This window comes from Macaca fascicularis, chromosome 11 (assembly GCF_037993035.2).
Source record: "Macaca fascicularis isolate 582-1 chromosome 11, T2T-MFA8v1.1".
NCBI classification, from domain to species: domain Eukaryota; kingdom Metazoa; phylum Chordata; class Mammalia; order Primates; family Cercopithecidae; genus Macaca; species Macaca fascicularis.
The window spans coordinates 276,257-295,215 of record NC_088385.1 but is presented as its reverse complement, the minus strand read 5'-3'; the positions used below and the strand labels follow the sequence as shown (position 1 = coordinate 295,215).

At 49.1% G+C, this 18,959-nt stretch overlaps 1 protein-coding gene across 35 annotated transcripts in view; it reads left to right on the top strand.

Annotated features, from left to right (window-relative positions):
* LOC141408000 (disco-interacting protein 2 homolog C-like) overlaps positions 1–18,959 on the top strand; it is a 274,075-nt gene that overhangs the window by 104,055 nt on the left and 151,061 nt on the right. Inside the window, exon 1 of one of the 35 annotated variants that reach the window (XM_074005980.1) lies at positions 18,353–18,548. The exons of the other annotated variants lie outside the window; for them this stretch is intronic. Coding sequence (XP_073862081.1) covers positions 18,370–18,548 — 179 coding nt within the window. The 5' untranslated portion in view covers positions 18,353–18,369. Of the gene's footprint in view, positions 1–18,352; positions 18,549–18,959 lie in introns of those variants that run through there. 35 annotated transcript variants of the gene reach the window in all.

Here is an 18,959-nt window from a genome sequence, read left to right as displayed (position 1 = left end):
AACACCAGGAAGGTAACCAGGCTGCGATGCTTCTGGTCCTGCACAAGACCTCCGGTATCACAGCGCATTTAACATACTGGCAGCATTGAGTGTTTGAAAATGTTGTGTATGTACCATGTCCGTGATTTTCGAGGGCCTGGATAAACACCTCTGGTTATCGCAATCTTTATCAATGGGAGCTTAAGGTTAGTACTGGGGCAGACTGTGTTTTAAAGAATTAAGGTGTCTCGAGTATGTTTCAGTTTTCCCATGAAGAAGAAACATGTCAGCTGTTCTTTCCTGGACTGTGGCTATCACAGTGCCCCACCACGGTCGGTCACATGTTTACTTCCCCTCCATTTAACCGGGCTGGGCTTGGGCCAGAGTACTTCGGTTGTCAAATGTCATATGAGGCTGAGGAACTGTCTTCTGCTTCATCATTAGCTTATGGAAACACTGTTTTCCAAAGCATACTCTCCTTTATCATTTGTGTTTATATAAAATAATGGAATGGTTATTTTAACTGTGCAGTTTCCTATGTTTGGTTATTTAATTGCGGAAAGATAATGGTTTTATTTTGCTAAAATCTGTGCTAGGAATTGTGCAAAATCTTTGTGAAATGCCCAGTTTACTAGCTTAAGTTATAGATCTTTGTATAGAAAAGAAAAAGCCTATTGCTACAAGGAGCATTGTCTTTATCGATGCAAAAAGCTTTAAACTTATTGGCCGTGTAGTAGGTAAAAATGCATCAGAATGTGACGAAAATTGAGAAAAGCATTGAAGTTTTAAAATCTGCTCTGCAGTTTTCTTCAACTCCCTTGCAAGATACTTAATTTGAATAAAAGACAGAATAAAGTGTTCCCACTGAGGAAAGTGGCAGGAGGACTGTTTAGACTGTGTTCTGAATCTGAGCAGTCCTGCCACACTCGTCTGTGATGTGGTGGTGTCCATGGTGTCACTTTTACAGAACTTTAAGAATGCCTCTGTGAATAAAATACATTTTATTCTTAGTATTTCTGTTTTGAGTTTTGAGGTGTGTAAAACATGTTAATGGTTTCTTTCCCTTACAGAATTTGCTTGTTCTTTTCTTTTTTTTTTTTTAAATGCCTACAAGACTCTGAAGCACATTAATCGCTTAAAAAGGAAAGAAAAAAAAATGGGCCAGGCGTGATGGCTCACGCCTGTAATCCCAGCGCTTTGGGAGGCCGAGGCGGGCGGATTGCTTGAGCCTCGGAACTCGAGACCCAGGGAACCAGCCTGGGCAACCTGGTGAAATCCCATCTCTACGGAAAACACACAAATTAGCTGGGCATGATGGCTGCACACCTGTAGTCCCGGCTACTCCAGAGGCTGAAGAGAATCGCTTGAGCCTGGGAGGCGGACCTTGCAGTGAGTGGAGATCACGCCCCTGCTGTCAAGCCTTGACAGAGTTGGGACCCTGTCTGAAAAACAGCAACGTTCATAACCTATGGGTGAACTGCCCGGCTGCTCTGTCTAGAGTAGAATAAATCTAATTATGTTTTTGCCTTTTATTAGCATTGAAATTTTCTTAATTATCCCTTTGTTTTCATTACATTGTAGCAATATATTGCCGCTTAGAGTCTGGAACAAGTAGGCTTCTCTGGATCAGGTTCTTACTGGATGGCTAAAACTTAGAATGATTTTTCCCTTCCTTGGATGTGACTTATAGAACTTTGCCTTTTGAGGTGATATGCTGCATTTGATAGCGGACACAGGAATGCCCGAAGAATTCACTTACAGGGCTAAAGTATACGTGTTTTGTAGTGTTTCCCTCCTAGAATGAAAACGGTACCTCTCATTTGTGGGTCGATGATGCTATTTGCTGAAAACTTTTAAAATTTTATTTATTTTATTTTTTTCAGACGGAGTCTTGCTCTGTCGCCGAGGCTGGAGTGCAGTGGTGTGATCTTACTCTCTGCAAACTCCGCCTCCTGGCTTCACGCCATTCTCCTGCCTCAGCCTCCCGAGTACGTGGGACTACAGGTGCCCGCCAGCACGCCTGGCTAATTTTTTGTATTTTTGGTAGAGACGGGGGTTTCATCGTGTTAGCCAGGATGGTCTCGATCGCCTGACCTTGTGATCTGCCTGCCTCCTTCTCCCAAAGTTCTGGGATTACAAGCATAAGCCGCCGCCCCCGGCCAAATACATGTTTGTTTACTGCCTCAGTCCTCCGTTGGGTAGCCCTGTTCTTCGTCGGATATTCAGGGAGCGGGGGCATCTTGAGTCTTGAAAGGTGTGCTCTGCGAGATGGGAATCTTCCGGCTGCTTATTTAGGGAATCCTGCCGGCTGTCATTTACTGGAGAGCGCAGTTTCCTGGCTGCCCTGGTCTTTGAGGGGAGGGAGACTGAGGGGTCATTTTCCCACCTGGACCAATGTGTTTATTAAACCTGGTTTGTGTATCATTTGGATCTTTTTATGAAGGAAAAGCTACATCTGTGACTTTCAGATGAGTGGAAGTCATGTTAAAAATATATATATATAGGCTACTATGGAGAAGTTTTGTCCTTGTGACCTGTGAATACAGTCACAGGAGGGCAGAATGTTCACGGTGTGGGTGCTTACAGTGTACATGCAGAGTCACATTCTTCACTAGTATAACGTTAAAAAGTGAGAAATAAGAGAAAAATATTTTGCTCATTACAACGTCGGTAAGAAGCTGGCAGCACTCTTGTTTTTGGAGGGGTGTGAAGGGAATATTGAGAAAGTGTCATCAACATTAGACTCGCCCACTCTGCAAATCCTGTGCCAGCTGGAGTGAGGACCCCGTGATGGAAAGATGCACCCCTCTTCCCGGAAGGAGTTGAATCTTTGTAGCGCTCAGGACGCATGGTTCATCTCTATATAAAGGCAGAGTGTGAAACGCCGTGGAGGCTGAGAGAAGCGATGTGGTTAGCAAGTATGAGTGAGACGTTTGGGGCTTGTTAGCACCTGGCGTGTGTGCAGCAAGCTTTGCTATCTGCACATGTGTGATCCTTAGAACACTGGCGTCTGGAGCCATGGGGGCTGTCGAGGGCCCCAGCTCCTGGCGGGCTGAGGAGTTCCCTGTTACCACCAGGATAACCGTGATTTTGAAGGCTGTCACTCAATCCCAAGTCCTGGAAGGGGGCTCCTTTCAGAGAGGAAAACACCCCTAGAGCCTCAGGCAGAATTCAGTGATTTTTCTTATAATGTTGCTTAGATTTCGCAACACATGAAACCAAGAACATATTTCAGAATGCTTATGGTTCTTTTGTTACCATGGAAACAAAGTAAGTTGCAGTCGATGGACAGTTTGCGGAAGCTGAACTGCCTACGTCGTGAGCACGGCGCTCTCCCTACCGCCCTGGGCCTTGCTCCGGTTTGCCGGGGAGGCTTTGCAGGGCCTCTTGGCTGGGATACCTCTCTCATGTCCCATGTTGCTACCCCTGGTCACAGCCATACTGTTGGGCACCTGCGCCGTGAGGTCACTGAGTGGACACGGAGCCACGGGGCAGCAGTTGGTCAGGAGGTGGCATCCACATGGTCCGAAACAGGTTTCTGTTCATTAAGAATGATCATTGCCATAAAAACAGAGTGAAAGAAAACTCTACTGACCTGAGAATGCATCCGCTGAGTTGCATAGGGAAGTGCAGTGAGGAAGGTGAGGGCTGAAAGGACATGAGGGAGGGAGAGGAAAGGAGAGAAGGGAAGCGAAAGGGGGGGGAGGGCGGATGGGAGTGAAGAGGGAGATGGAGGAGGAAGAAGAGAGAGGGCGGTGGGCAGGAGCCTGGGAAATGTGTCCCAGAGCCGGTTCCTGACCGTCGTGGGTGCGTCAGAGCTGATCTTCCAGGAGAGGTGGCCTGGGAGGGTTGACCCTTAGGAAGTGAGGGCCAGGGGGAGCTGATTTTTTGGCCCTCAGCGGGGCTGTTGTTGACCTGAGATACAGTCGATAGTTTTCCTGAAGAGATCGTCTGCACAGCCACCGTTTGCTGCCAGGTTGGAGACAGAAGTGCTCCTCCCCATGGATTCTTTCTAGTTTGTGGATTTTTCCCAGTTTACCTGAGCAGCCTGTCAGTGGAAATGTCGGGGATTACTAACATGTCTCCATTCTACAGAGCAGTCGACCAGCTTCCAATCCTGTAGTTGTTGGGGGCACCATTCCGGTCCTGTCAGTGCCGGCCCAGCGTGGAAGCCGCAGCCCGAGGCGCTGGGAAACCTGCGGGGCTCTCACTGCCAGGAAAGATGTCCTTAGGGCAGAGCCTGGCGAGGAGGGGGTGCTGCTGTTGCAGCAGTACATGGAATTTCAAATGACAAATGAAACAAGCTTTTAATTATGACCAGAGCCCTATGCTCTGCGTTTCTTCAAATGGAAATGTTGTGCTGAAATGAAATTGCTGTTAATCGGTTGCCTCATCCAAGACGTAAGACGGAGGGCTGGGAGCAAAGTAGAAAGTGGATTTATCTACAAAGCTTCCTCCTCTCAGACTATCATCAGTTGGATGGTGCTACACAGGAATATGTGAGAATTCGTGTGAGAAAGGTGATGGGTGCAGACCTGTGTGACCGGCAGGTGTGGGGGGAGGTTTGAGAGAAGCTTTTGGCTGAAGTGATGTCAGATGCAGGTGCTGAAGTGTGATGTCTGTCTGGATGGAAGAGCACACACGCCTCTGGGCTGCGGGAAACAGATAAAGGAGGAGGTGGACAGACGTGAGTCGTGTCTTAGGAATGGTAGCAATTCAGGCAGACCCAGGATCAGGCTCCCACGGGGGAGGAGTGGATATCAGGACCCAGGGAGCGTGGGACGGGGGTCATGCCCAGGCCTCTGCGGGTCTTGCTCTTGTGTCAGCAGGGCCCTGTGCTTGCCCTCCTTAAAACTTTCCTGATCCATAAAACGGGCACGACAAAATCCACCTTGTGACACTGAAGCTTAAATGAGATGAGGTACATGGTGTCTTCCTTCCCTTCCTGACACATCCTAGACTCACAGCTATGGTAGCAGCGACAGGCTGGATGGAATGCTGGAGCCGCTTTGCGCCTGGTGAAGCCACATGGATTTGTGCAGTGCTGGCGACTGTCTCTGAAAGCCTTTGGTCATGGCAGTGGCAGCCTGGAGTGGCTCTTGGCATACTTGAGTCTGTGGAGTGCAAGGTTGACTGGAGCTCCGAGGCCATTGATACTATCCAGGGGTGAGCTGATGAGGCCCTAAAACATGGGGGGAAGGCCGAGAGGACTTGGCTGCCAGCAGCATTGTAGATTTCTGGCTTCGAGAACTGGCTGACTTATGGACATAGGAAGGTAAACCCAGATGGCTCCAAAATTGTAAGTCCAGAAGAAAGGTGGGAGGGTACAATTGCTGACTAGGTCATGGTTGCCCTGTCCCTTTGTTTCTGGCCATCGTTTCTCCTCCCTCCCCCTGCCTTTGTGGGCTGGAGGGCCTGAGCCTGCACAGCGGTCTATTTCATGATGACAGTGGCCGATTATTACCCTGCAGTAAGAAGTCTCTCCATTTTATTTGGCAGCAGTAGTTAAATAAATTTAAGGAGTGATGGTGTAGTAGTATTTGTTTTGTTTGTGCTTTTTTTTTTTTTTTAAGTGTCATTTAACTGAATGTTATTTCCAATTTCACTGATCACTTTGAGAGGCCAAAACATGCTTTGATTTGTTATTTTGTGTTTGAGCTAGTTTATTGCCTCACAGGAATGCCAAGTATTCTGTTGTCACACATCAGTAAGTATCTCAAATTGTGTTACTATAATACTTAGCTGAATTACCTCCCTTATTTTGGCTTTTAAAAATCTAAAATCTGTGTGAAACACAGGATGGTGCATCTCCACTGAGGATTGTTGAGAAGTGTGACTTTTGCTGGCATGCTTGAGAATCAGTGACATTATTTTATAGAAACACTTTGTAACTGACAGCAAAGCTAGAAGCTCCTGTAAAGGGCAGAGTAGGCAACGTGTTATGCTTTGAGGGCCACAGAAGTCTCTGCATATATTTCTTTTGTGAAAACTTCAACGTGTAAAAATCCCTGGCCAAGGCTCGGTCGGGGATCATGGTTTGCAGACCCTTAACAGCAGCTTAGCTGAAAGCTGGTCTCCCATGCGGTGAGCAGGAGCCTACCTCATTGCTTCAGCCAGGAAGATGCTGCCCTGATGCTGGAATTTACTTCAAAGAAACTTGAAAGCTCTGGCACCGCTGCTCATTTCCATACTGTTGCAGGCTATCTAAAATACGGAGGATGCCGTGGCGTTTTGATTTTGTTACTCCTCTTGAACGGCTCTGAGATGGCTCATCGCGAGTTAGACATTTGCAGAAATGATCAAGCAGAGCTGCAGTCATCTTGCAGATAAAGTGAAGTTTTTTTCTGAAAACTCGTTACAGGCTTAAATTTCTGATCCCATTCCATCCACTGATCTTGTATGATTGGTTTCTTTTTGTACCCATTTGGGTCTATGAAGCGTCTCCCCACCGTGGTAGAAATTTAGCTCTGATTTTGTGCATGAGTCGGTATCCTCACTCCTCATCTGCGAGGCGAAAGTGCTGCAGGTCCTGTGTGGTTTCCATCCCCTCCCTGCACGCGGATGGATTGGGAGGTATTTGTGGTGTGTGAACTTGCTACCCCCAGAGCCTTCTGCTTCATTTCCTGGACCGCTTTCCTCCCTCCTCCCTCCTGACTCACTCCCCTGGACCACACTTCTCGCTCCTGGTTCACTCCTTGGGCCGAACTCCACCCTCCTCCCTCCTGGTTCACTGCCCTGGGCCCCCACGCCTCCCTCCTTGTTCACTCCCCTGAGCCCCCACGCCTCCCTCATAGTTCACTCCCCAGGGCCCCCACTCCTCCCTACTCTCCTGGGCCACATTCCTCCCTCCTGGTTCACTCCCCTGGGTCCCCAATCCTCCCTCTTGGGGGCTTGGTAGTTTCTGATGTGCTTGTGCCAGCACGATAAGGCTGAGTGGCAGCTCCAGGGCTGCGGCTGCTCACGCAGCTGTGGCATGAGTGCAGAGAACTGCGGGGATGCAGCTGCCCTTGCTGTGATGCTTCGAGTGTCATAGTCGATATGGGAAACTGGGTGGGACGTGGATGTCCCAGGAAGGGACAGGAGCCTCCCCTCAGCCTCTGTCAAACAGTTCTCAGCCAGGCGTGGTGGCTCACGCCTGTAATCCCAGCACTTTGGGAGGCCGGGGCGGGCAGATCCCCTGAGGTCAGGAGTTGGAGACCAGCTTGGCCAATGTGGTAATTTTTGACGCATTAAGGATTAAGGAAAATGACTCACACTAGTTTGCCTTGCTTTTTAATTGATAATTGGTGTACCCCAGTAGTCTGAACTTGTTAAGCAACCATTCTTACCGAAAGACTAATCTTTAAAAGTCTCTTCCTCTGGACACGTCTTTGGCTGCTGTAATCAAATGCAATGTAATCAGCACTGGTTAATGGCTTTCCTTGCTTGGCTAACAATTGCTCCTCAAAAACTTTGATTTCTTGTTATTTCCATTTATAATTATGTTTTAAGCCTTCTAAATTTTCTAGCTTTCCTGCGAGTTGGGAATAACTGTGATGGGTGCTTAGTTTGGGATGTTGACGTACACTCTATGCCCAGCTACTATGCCATTGTGTGAACACTGATTTCTCACTTTCTCATGAACACTGATTTCACCTAGTTTGGTAAATTCTATTAATTTTAAGGAAGGGGGTGGAATGCAACTGCTGTTAGGAGGCTTTTCTAAGGATCGAGGAAATGTTGCCATGATTATTACCATTACAGAAGGAACATAAAAATGCGTGCTGCCTTCAGTCATGATGAATATGTAAGTCCGCATCTGTGACTGCAGAAAACGGCAGCCCCAAATCCTAAAATCGTGTGGATGCACCAAGCCCATCTGCAGGGCACTGTGGAGCAGCCTGCATTAGCCGAAGTTAGCCCACAAGCCCTGAGGGATGGTGTCTGAGTTATGATAAGGCTCTGACTTGGGATTAAACAGGCCTCCAAATAGTGTGATATTCTAAACAAAAACATGATACTGCCCAGGGAGCCCAGTGGGCACCTGTAGGCAGTGTAGGTGAGAAAAGGTTCCAAAGAAGATTCCTGCAGCTCAGCTAGGAGGATTCTGTAAGGCAGTAGACACATCAATGTTCACATAGGAGTGTTGAGCTATATTCATTCCTTTTAAGCAGCCAGGCTTGTGTGTGTTTTTAGGGGCACTCACATGGCGCCCTTTCCACCCTCACTGCTGGTTGTGCCTGTTTGATGTTGCGGACTTCTGTGTTAAGTGTGTCCACTCTCCAAATGTATCTCTGTCTCTAGAATATTTTAGAGTAAACCATTTATTGTTTAAACGCTTGTTTTTAGTGAGGAAGAAATCTTTAAAATGGGCCATACAGACCCTGCTATAAATGTTGAACAATGGCACGTGTAATGTTTAACACGTAGTGTTTAAAGTAGAAGACAGTTTAATTTAGAAATCCTGTTGGAATGCCAACTTAAATTACGACCATCTGTACACATATGGAAAAGAATGAGAGTGAAGGTACAGAATTGGAATTTTGTCTATTTTGTAGAGATTCTGTAACGTATCAGGTACAAGTCTCACTTCATGATTTAAATGCATGAAGCTGAAATTAGAAAACTTGACAAAAACATGCCTTTGAATAGTGAGCCTTTATCCTCCTTGAAATAGTGACTCATTCACTAAAACGTCCACCTGCAACTTTGTCAAATACATTTGTTGCATTAGTCCTCAAGTGAGCTCAGTTTTCCAGACAGGCAGATTATTACTGTTTAAAGTTTGTCCTGATGATGTTGGTGAACAGGGAAAATCCTTTGACGTGGATCCTCTGTGTGTGTTACACATCAGACGCGGCCTGCCCAACCCTCTGCCTGTAACTGGGAACCTTGACTGTCAGGATCATTGTAGAGAACCTTGAGGAAAGCAAAACAAGCCTCTGGAGTAGCAAAAGATGTAGCTGATTTCATGCAATAAAACTTACACATTTTTCTTTAAAATGCTTCCTTCGGAACGTCAGCTTGCTGACTATCTTAGAATCGCTGTAGTCCGCTGACAGCAGTCGTGGGAACAGGTGCATGGCCTGGCTGATGCAGGAGGGTCTCAGAGTGGAGCCACACTCCTGACACTGAAGGAGGGGCTGGAGCCATCACGCTCGTGACTCGTGCAGATGGCCTTGGCTGACCTCCAGAAGAGAAAACGTCAGTATCCAAGGAGGAAAAAGTCTATTAATTTCATGAGTGTTTGCCTTCGCAATGGCTAATACCCTGAGTTTGTGGCACCTGCTGTCTCTGGAATGAGGAGTCTTCCCTTCCTGGCAGACAAGCTCTAGATGGGAACAGGAGCTGTGATTGCTGGATTGAAGAGATTTCCTTCTTGGGGAGGTGGCCTTCGAGCCTGACATGAAGGAAGCTGTGACTGGCGGGAAAGGGCCTTGGAGACAGTGTATTTACCAGGAGGGTCGGTGACTGAGAACCATCCTGTTCCGAGTGTTGCCATTCTGGTTCTAGAGTAAACTTGGGGAGAGACAACAGCCAAAAGCCCCGAGGAATATTCTGTGATGTTGATCACGTCTGGTAGATTTGTTGCTGAGACTCTGAAATGAGAAGCCCGGGAGGTGCAGGTCTATCAGGCCGTGGGACGTGAGACAGCTGCTGCTTCAGGGGTTGGAGTCCCCGTGCCAGAGGCTCAGTCCTGCAGAGACTTCTGCACAGTGGGCAACTGATGCCTCCGGTTGATTGTGAGTCCCCCAGATGAATACCCATGAAAGGTACCGTGTCAGCAAAGAGTCAAACTCTGTGAAGCATTTGGAGATTTATTCTGAGCCAAATGAGTTACCATGGCCCTTGATACTGCCCTCAGGAGATCCTAAGAACGTATTCCCGAGGTGGTCAGAGCCCAGCCTGGTTTTATAGCTTTTAGGGAGGCATAAGACAATCAATCAAATAAATGTAAGATGTACATGGGTTTGGTCTGGAAAGGTGGGACAACTGGAAGCAGGGGTGTCCAGGTCATAGGTAGATTCGAAAATTTCCTGATTGACAGTTGGTTAAGAGAGTTGTCAGATAAGGGGTTGTGGAGACCAAGGCTTTGTCATGTGGAGGAAATCCTCCAGGTAGCTTTGGAGAGACTAGATTGTAAATGTTTCCCATCAGACTAAGCGTCTAAGTTCTGTCTAATTCCAGAAGGGAGGTGGGGTGATGAGGCAAGTCCGACCCCCCAGCGATCATGGCCTGGACTAGTTTTTCAGATTACCTTTGGAATGCCCTTGTCAAAAGCAGGGGCTGTTCAGATGGCCAAAGGGGCTTCGAATTCTAATGTTTTTAAAACCAGAAAGTGATTGTGTTTTTTGCTGTGGATGACAGCCAGTGTAGTAATTAATATTTTATTAGCAGATTAATTTGGAAGTCAATGTGTTTTCAAGTATGTTAATTATTAAGTCATCAACAAACAGAGAAGGGCTTACTTTGAAACCAGCCTGAGACTCAAGAGGCTCATCAAAGAAAACGTTGGACTTGGGAGAACTGATTCACGTGTTTACTGTGCCAAGTTTCAGGCATTATGAGAAGTCTGTGCTGATACATTGTGACTTGAGAACTTAAATCTTGATGGACTCTTAAGAGTGAGGCTTTTTTTTTCTTTTCTTTGTAAATGGTCAGTGTTTCTGTCTCCTGTGTTTTGTCTTCCAGCCGCTGAGCACTTTAGCTTTGTGTTCACGTGGCCTTGTTCTCCGAACCACCTGCTTTGTGGCTCCTCTGTCCTGCCCACCTTGATCGCGTCTTCCCTGCCCCGTGGGTTTTATCCCGAGGACTGTTCTCCGCTGTGGGGAGGGGAGGATCAGTGGACACTGGCTTTACCGCCTCATTTTCTGTGTAGCTCCCAGTTTCTCAAAATCTTAATTGTCTTGGATTCCCTGTGAAACTGGGAGTCAGGCCTTGGGCGCAGTGCTGGGTGGCCTTGGGCGCAGTACTGGGGCAGGAGGGAGAGATGAGAACAGGAAGGATGGGTTTGTCAGGGGAAGGAACCCCTTGCCAAATTCCTGTGTCTGTTTTAGGTTAAAGATGAATGGCCGGATGGTGGATGTCTCACCTGCTGTGGCTGGACCTCGCTGTGCTGAACCCTGAGCAGGGGCCCCAGCAGCTGCCTCCTGCCAGGCCGGTGCCACAGGGCTGGGCTTCTGCCTCTGGGAGGGCTCGTGCCAAGGTGCAAGGGTCTGCACCGCTCGTGTGTGACCTGAGGGGCATGTGGGAAGCTTTTCTGTGCTCCTCACCTGGGAGAAGTTGAGCTCATCTGGGCTAGAGCCTCTGGGGAGGTAGGAAGGCAGAGGCCTGGAATTCCTGCTTTCCCCAGACAGCAAGAAAGCTCAGCGTTGCACCTGCTCTGAGATGCCCTCAGCAGCCATATATAGTTGATTTTAACATGACGGAAGGTGCCAATTAACCCGGCTCTGTGGAGAGCTTTGAGGAGTCCAGGCCCTGGGCCCCGGGCTTTTTAATATGTTCCTTCCTGAACAAAAAACAACAAAAGATCCCTGTGGCTGATGTCGACTGCGTGGGGTAGGACATGCCGAGCTTGGGTGGGGCTTGCCCCTGAGTTTCCTTGGTGCTCCTCCCAGCCCCCACGGACACCAGCCTCTCCAGGCCGAGGCTTGTCCTGTTTAGACCCTCGTTGGTGGGGTCTGTGGTCCTGGATCGAGGGCCCAAGCACTTCTTTCATATTATTATAAATGATTCACCAGAGATGCACGGCTGTGCCCAAACATCTCACGAGCATGAGATACAGCCAGTGTCGCCGCCGCAAGCTCATAATTCTAGTGGAAAGAGGAAATTTTACTTTTAATGTGCTCGTGTGACTCAGATGCAAATATTCAATTCCCATTAAACTTTCAAGACCTTGAGATCCTCTGAGATTCCTTGGAAAGCCGTTCCTTGGCCCCACGACTAACTCTCCTGTGGAAGGAGGCTGGGGTGGTCCGCGGGGTCTGGGATCCTGCTGCGTTCTCCAGGATTCCTTAGGTTTCATCATTAGTCCCAGCTCTTCAGCAGGTGGAGCTGATTGACTCTGACATTTCCATTATATTGTTCTTGTGTTGCCTCAGTTAACTTAGAATAACCAGTATTTACCAGAAATAATTGATGGCGAGATGGGAATTATTGGTGATTCCCTGACATAGGCAGCCTGTATAGATAAGCGTGTTACACGGTGTCTAATTTCTGAGATGTTGGTCCACACCTTCTCAGGAACACACTTTCAGGGGTAGATTCCTGTGCAGGAGAAGCTGCTTTTCCCCGAGACGCGGTGGCGGCTCCTGCACTGGCATGGCAGGGTGGCTGTGTGACTGGGCAGGGCTGGACATGCTCCTGCGCTGGGCGCCCACCTCCGCCCTACGTCTGTGTCGAGGGTGCCTGCCTTTGTTCCCCCAGGTCGAACTCATAGAATTGTATACCTTCCTGACACATTCCTGCATAGAGATGATTAGATCTGGGGGCTGAATCTCAATCTGACATGCATGTAGGTAAATTATTGACGTGAATGACTTGGGTCCTCCACCTTCAGGGTCAGGAGGCACGAGGTGGGTTTGGAGACAGCTGCCTGGCCTCAGGAAGTTTCTCTCAGAGCCTGTTTCTTTCTCTAGCAAAGTAAATGATGCCTACCTCACCGGGCTTAACACACGCTCAGTACTCAGATGCTGTCTGATCTTTGTTATAGTTAGTATTTGGGGAACAGCGTGGCTGGTAAGAAAATGTGTTATCTCTACAATTTATACAATGTCATACAAGGCAAGCGTGAAACCGGGACACTACCTTAATCTGAAGATGCTGGTGCTTAGTCTTCTCCTCAAGCATTTTGTTGTCATTCTGGCGTGTGTCGGCCAAGTCATATGACGGTACGGCGTGCGTGATGCCAGCTCAGTTACCTTGGAATGGGGAACCTGAGGCTGCCAGGGAGCATCCCTCCTGCCTCCAGTCCTCGGGGGTTTCTCTCTCTCTCTCCTTTCCTCTGTCCCTCCCTATCCCCCAATCCTCCTCACCACTCCTGCTCCCCTCCCTACCCTCCTCACTTACTCTACAACAGAGGTCCAGACTTTGACAAATCCCAGCTGGGCCTATTTATCGCTTGGCTGGGAAAGCAGAGGGAAAGGGGCCCAGTTACTACAAAAATAGAGAATTGAAATAGAATGTGAGCTACTTTTGCGTCTTGTTTTTTATTTTAATCTGAATATAAAAGGCAAGTGTCAAACAAAATCGGTGCTAACTGCGCCACTCAGCTCCGAGTCTGCTTTGTCGGGGCTCCGTGGGTTCCCACGCCGTGGCCTTCTCCATGAGCGTCTGGACACGCCGTGGCTGTGAAAGGAGCATTCAGTTATGGTCCTTTGAATGTTCCAGAGTCATGTTTAATAAAAATCTTCACGTTTACCCACAGCCAAGTCTTGATTTAATAACAGGTACTGCAGGTCTCTGGGTGGGGCTGAGCCTCTGTTTTAGAAGCAGCTGCACCATCTGAGGGGCAGGTCCGTATGGGCTGGCAGGCGGCCTGGTCCTTGGAGCACAGGGTGGACCTGACTCAGTCCTGGCAGTGGGGGGCCTCTCAGTTCTAGGATGTAGTGATGCAACCTGTGGCATAAATAAAAAGCCTCATGTGCCCCCATGAGAAGCTGGGGCTTCCCCTCAGTACTGTGGTGTGCTGTGTTTGTGATCGTGCAGATGTAAAAGGGTGAGGGAGATGTCTAAAAACCAGGCTCCCAAAGACAGCCCTTCATGTCTGGTGCTTTCATGTGTATATGCACACGTGTTTGACGCGTGTACACCTTCACACGTTCACCTCTTTCATGCGTGTACACCTGTTCCTGTGTTCATACACCTGTTTCGCGCATGCGCCTGTTTCTCCTGTGTATGTGCCTGCGCGTTCACCCTGTATTGCGTCATACGTTGTATTTTACATATTGGGTATTTTCAGTTTGTATCGTGAGCTTGTAACGACGTCGTGAAGAAAAGAGGGGGCCCTGGCAGCCTTTGGCTCTGAGAAACGTGATGTCACGGGAACAGATGAGACAGCCCGGGTGAGGCCGGCAGAGGCCATCGTGGCCTTGGGAGTCCGTGCACATCCACTGTCTGTCGCTGTGTGACAAGTGACCCCAAAACCTAGGGGCTTAAGGCAACATACACGTACGACTGTGCAGCTTTTTCAGGTTGGAAATTCAGGGCAGCCCTGCTGAGCGGCTCTGGCCCAGTCCCCCGGGTCACTGTGAAGATGCTGTCCAGGGCTGCAGCCATCTGTAGGCTCAGCTGGGCTGGAAGTTCTGCTCCAGGATGCCGTGCTGACGTGTCTGCGGGCAGAGGCCTGGTCGTCCACGCCTGGCCACTCCCCGGGGCTGCCAAGTGCATTCCTGCCCAGAGCCGCTCCTTTCCCCAGAGACGTAGCAGTGCTGGTCTTATGCCCAGCGTCAAGGTGGCCGGGTCAGGAGCAAAGACTTGTTTCCCCTACTCGGCGGCTACTCCTGCAGGGCTGGGAGACAGTGGAGCTCGCGCAGGAAGGTGTTCGCTGAAGACCGTGCTCTGTGACTTGACGGGTGTTCCTCCCAGGAGAGTGAAATGGAGACTGGACGCCGGAAGCAGCATCCTGCGTGACCCCATGTGTAGTGGGGTCACAGCAGAGCTAAGTCCTTCCTTTACAGATACTTTTCAGAGTCTACCCGCCTTTAGATTCTCTGATTAACGTGTCTGAGGAGGGTCCCAGGAGTCTGCCACCTGCCAGGCCAAGGAGGTTCCCTGCATGTGGCTCTCCCCTGACACCTTGAGAAACGTGACTCGAGAGAATCACCGAAGTTTCCTAAATGAGTCACCTGCTTTCTCTTCTCTTTGCTTTCATGCCCCCCCAGGGTAGGTCAGTCCTGTCCGCCACAGCGATACCGGCATGCTGGAGTTCCAAGGAGATTGGGGGTGTGTGTGGTCCCCCAGGGAGATTCGGTGACTGAGGATGCTGTCATAGCAGCCAACATGTCCTTATTGTTTTCACTTTTAATGAAGTTCAGTTACTAGGTTTTCTGAGGCACAATGATGTCCTTGTGAAAAATTGGTGATCAGGGAAGCAAGCAAGTGTGGGAAAATGATCCTGCCCTTAAATCTAAAAAACGATGAAACAGCAAAGAGCCCTGAAGAGCCCATGAACCTCCTCATGGGGCGGTGAGGAGACACCTCAGTAATGGCTTAAAAAAAAAGTGATAATACTGAAGAAAAGGTAAACTAAATTTTGGGTCTCCTATGGGTAAAGAGATTGTGGTTTACATTTTGGATGTATGCGTTTATATACTTATTTATTTTTCTTTGTTGGATTTAGAATTAGTTGAAATAATTGTGTTTTTTAAATTAAAAAAATTGGGGTATACGAAGTCTAATCCCTTTGTGACATTTCTGTACTGTGAGACTCCACATACAAAAGTGAAGCCCAGACTGTCTGTCTCTAATGAACCAGAGAGAGGTGGTCATCTCCTGCAGGCCGGTCTGGTCTCCAGGCATCTGGCCATCCTCCCAGTCTTGGGCACACCTGCATCACTGGTGCTTCCTGCCAGACTGTGACTCTGCCCAGGTTTCAGGAGCACCCGGAACTGTTTTCCTAGGGGCTCATGCTTTGTCCTGGCTCCTGGAAGCACAGGCTTTTGATGAAGGACTCTCCCCACTGCTAGGTAAATTGGTGATTGCCCCACAGTCTGTGTTTTCTGCATGGGGCACAGAGAGTCTGGGCGTGGTGTCGTGGCCCTGGAGCCAGCTCAAGGACTGCCCGGCGGCCTTGCCTCCGCCCCTCATCTGGGAACAGGGCGGTGGGGAGGAGAAGGGAAGCACGGTCTTGCCCCTTCTGCGTCTCGAGAACACGGGAACACATCGTCCCATTGCCTCGCACCATTCACAGCCCAAGCTTGTGTGAAGTATTATTTTATAACCTCCCCTGACAATGATGTATTTTATATAAGCAGCACATAAAGTGGTAATTTAATACCCTATCGAGGAGGATTAAACAATAAGGAGCAGATATCACTGTAGAAAAGTTACTTTATCCGGGAAACATTTATCTACTGCAGGTGGATGCGAATCATGGCTTCCTCCTCGGTGGCTCCTGACGAGCCTATGAGATTCTGTCCTGTTCGCCACTGTTAGTTATAAGCTACACCTTTCCTTCTATGATGTTAGTTACAAGCTCTACCTTTCCTTCTATGATGTTTATTTCTTGCCTGTTCACCACTGTTGCAGTTATAAGCTATACTTTTCCTTCTGCGATGTGTATTTCTTGCTTATTCACCACTGTTAGTTACAAGCTATACCTTTTCTTCTGTGCTGTATATTTCTTGAAGGCATGGACTAAATCCTAATTCCACAGTATTTGATGAACACGCTCAAGAGATACTTGTTTGAATGAATGGATTAATGGAAAATAGAAGTGGTGACTTCACTTTTAATTCATTATGTCAAACTTTGTTTACATGGAAAATTTTATGGTCCTTTGGATAAACAGGGCCTCTGTGCAGGGTTGTTAGAGATTGTGAGAGTGCCTCAAATGGCTCTGTGGCTCTAGGCCCACAAAGGTCTTCAGGGACTTGGTGGCGCACCTGTGTTGAAAACTGAGTTCTGCAAATCCATTCGAGTGACCTGCCAGCACACACAATCCTACTTCCCAATTGATTTCTGCACAGAGGCTTCTCCTGAATGCCCCAGGTGAACGTGGGTTTAGCCAGCACTGCTGGGCTTCCACAGCAAGCCAGGGTGCTGCAGGGACGAGAGAGAAGAGGGGTAGGACCAGGATCTTCCTGGGACCCAGTCCCCGTGTGGGGACGCTGCCTGGCCTGGCTCTTCTGTGGGAGGTCAGGGAAATGATGGCATGGAGGGACTGTTGGCATGAGCTGCTTGCTCAAACATAGATCCCAGTTCTGTGTGAGAGGCAAAATAGAAATTTATGTGGATATCATCAGTAACATAGCAAATATGGGCTTCTTCCCTAGGGTGGCTGACCCTCTTGCTCATCTGAGCAAAGGCCAGGCCCGGCCTTCTGGGCCTCCACAGTGAGCTTTTCCCAAGCTCTGTCCACTCCGTGGAGATGGCCGCAGCCAGGGCAGACAATGGGGTGTTTGCCACTTTTTGTTTTCTTTTTCGAGACGGAGTCTTGCTCTGTTGCCCAGGCTGGAGTACAGTGGTGTGATCTCGGCTCAGTGCAAGCTCCGCCTCCCAGGTCACGCCATTCTCCTGCCTCACCCTCTCGAGTAGCTGGGACCACAGGTGTCTGCCACCACACCAGGCTAGGTTTTTGCGTTTTTAGTAGAGACGAGGCTTCACCGTTTTAGCCAGGATGGTCTCAATCTCCTGACCTTGTGATCCACCCGCCTCGGCCTGCCAAAGTGCTGGGATTACAGGCATGAGCCACCACACCCGGCCAGGTATTTGTCGGTTTTTGAAAGCTTCATTTAAAGAATGAAATAGACTGAACAGAATTACTTCCTTTTGAATGTTTAATACTTAATCTACCAGAACACTTAAATACAGTTAATGTATTCAAATAATAAGAAAGAACTTTCCCTCCGTTTCCAAAGCAAAAGTATAAACAATCTTTTACTTGGCAGGGATTTCACTATGTTTCTTAAAAGCCAGCAAGCACTTTTCCTGAAATAGACCCGTCTCTTCCTCTGCATAGACCCTATGAACATTTTAGCTACATTTCTGCTATATCTTGATGTGTGATAGATTATAGAAAATTCCTTGCTACTGGAACTTCACGATGCTTTCCTTTTAAACATCAAATAGAAAGTATGGATAGTAAATCTCAGATTAGTTGCCATTCTTGGTCTTGGTAGAGCTGCCACCAACAGCCTCTGTCAATTACAACAGAGTGTGTCTCCCCAGCAACTAGGTTTAGATTGCAGACCAAGCCAGGATCACCCAGGATTCAGTGCAACGTCTTCCAAAGCTGTAGCCACTGCTCCTGGAAAAGATTTGAGAAGCCCTCCCTTTGATGCCTGTGCATGGCTGTTCTCAGATCACAGCAGCTGCAGCAGCATCTCGGAGGATGCCGGCAGGGGTGTCCTGCGTACTGACTCCACGGCAGGGGTCTGCAGTATCTGAATGAAATGGCCGTGACACTGTGCACCCTAGAGGAGTCCACAGCCACGTTTCAAAGGTGCAGTGGCCCGAGGTGAACTCCAGAGCACTGAGGAGCCTGGAGTTGACCTGTCACAACTCCATTGAGAGAACTGACTGAATTCCGTACCTATGTGGGCAAAAGATGGCTATTTGCGCTTGGCTCCTCCCCAGGACAGGGCAAGGGAGGTTGTCTGTACAGCTAGTGGGAGCTTGACTCTGTTCACACTCGGGGCTGAGTCACTCTTCTTTCTGTGAGCCCAGGGAAGATAGACATGCCTAGCTTTCATGGAAGAGAGACCTGATGAGTCGAAGCTGAGCTTCAAGATGGTCGGTGTTGTGGTGTGCGTGGCGGGTTCCGAGTCGGTGTGTGCTGAGTGGGGACCCGGCTGCTGCTGTCGCTATTGGGCTCAGCAGACGCTGCGGGGGACGTGGCTCCTGTGGTACTTGGTTTTCTCCTCACAGAGGTGGGTTTCCCTGCGGTGAAGGTGTTGGTGCTGTGACAGGCAGCCTGGCAGGAGGAAAGGTGCTCGTGGGGTTGTGCCCCGAGGCCCCCTTCTTCTTGAGGAGCAGGAAGTGGGTTTGGGACCCAGCTTCCCGCTGCGCTCCCTTGCTAGGTTCTTGGCCTCGGGGGCCAGGAGAAGCTGAGTGCAGGGCTGAAACCTGGACCCCTTCCACAGCCTCCGCGGCACTTGTGGTATGCGGGACATGGCCCTTGGAACTCCAAGCCCTACCCTGGCATGCCCGCCCGTTGGGGCGTCTCGGGCACCTGCTGTGTGCTAGGCTCCCTGGTGGGGTGGGCGGTAGCAAGGACTGTGGGGTAGAGGGGACACGGTACGCAGATGATGATGAGAAGCATCAGGGAGGCAGTCAAAGCA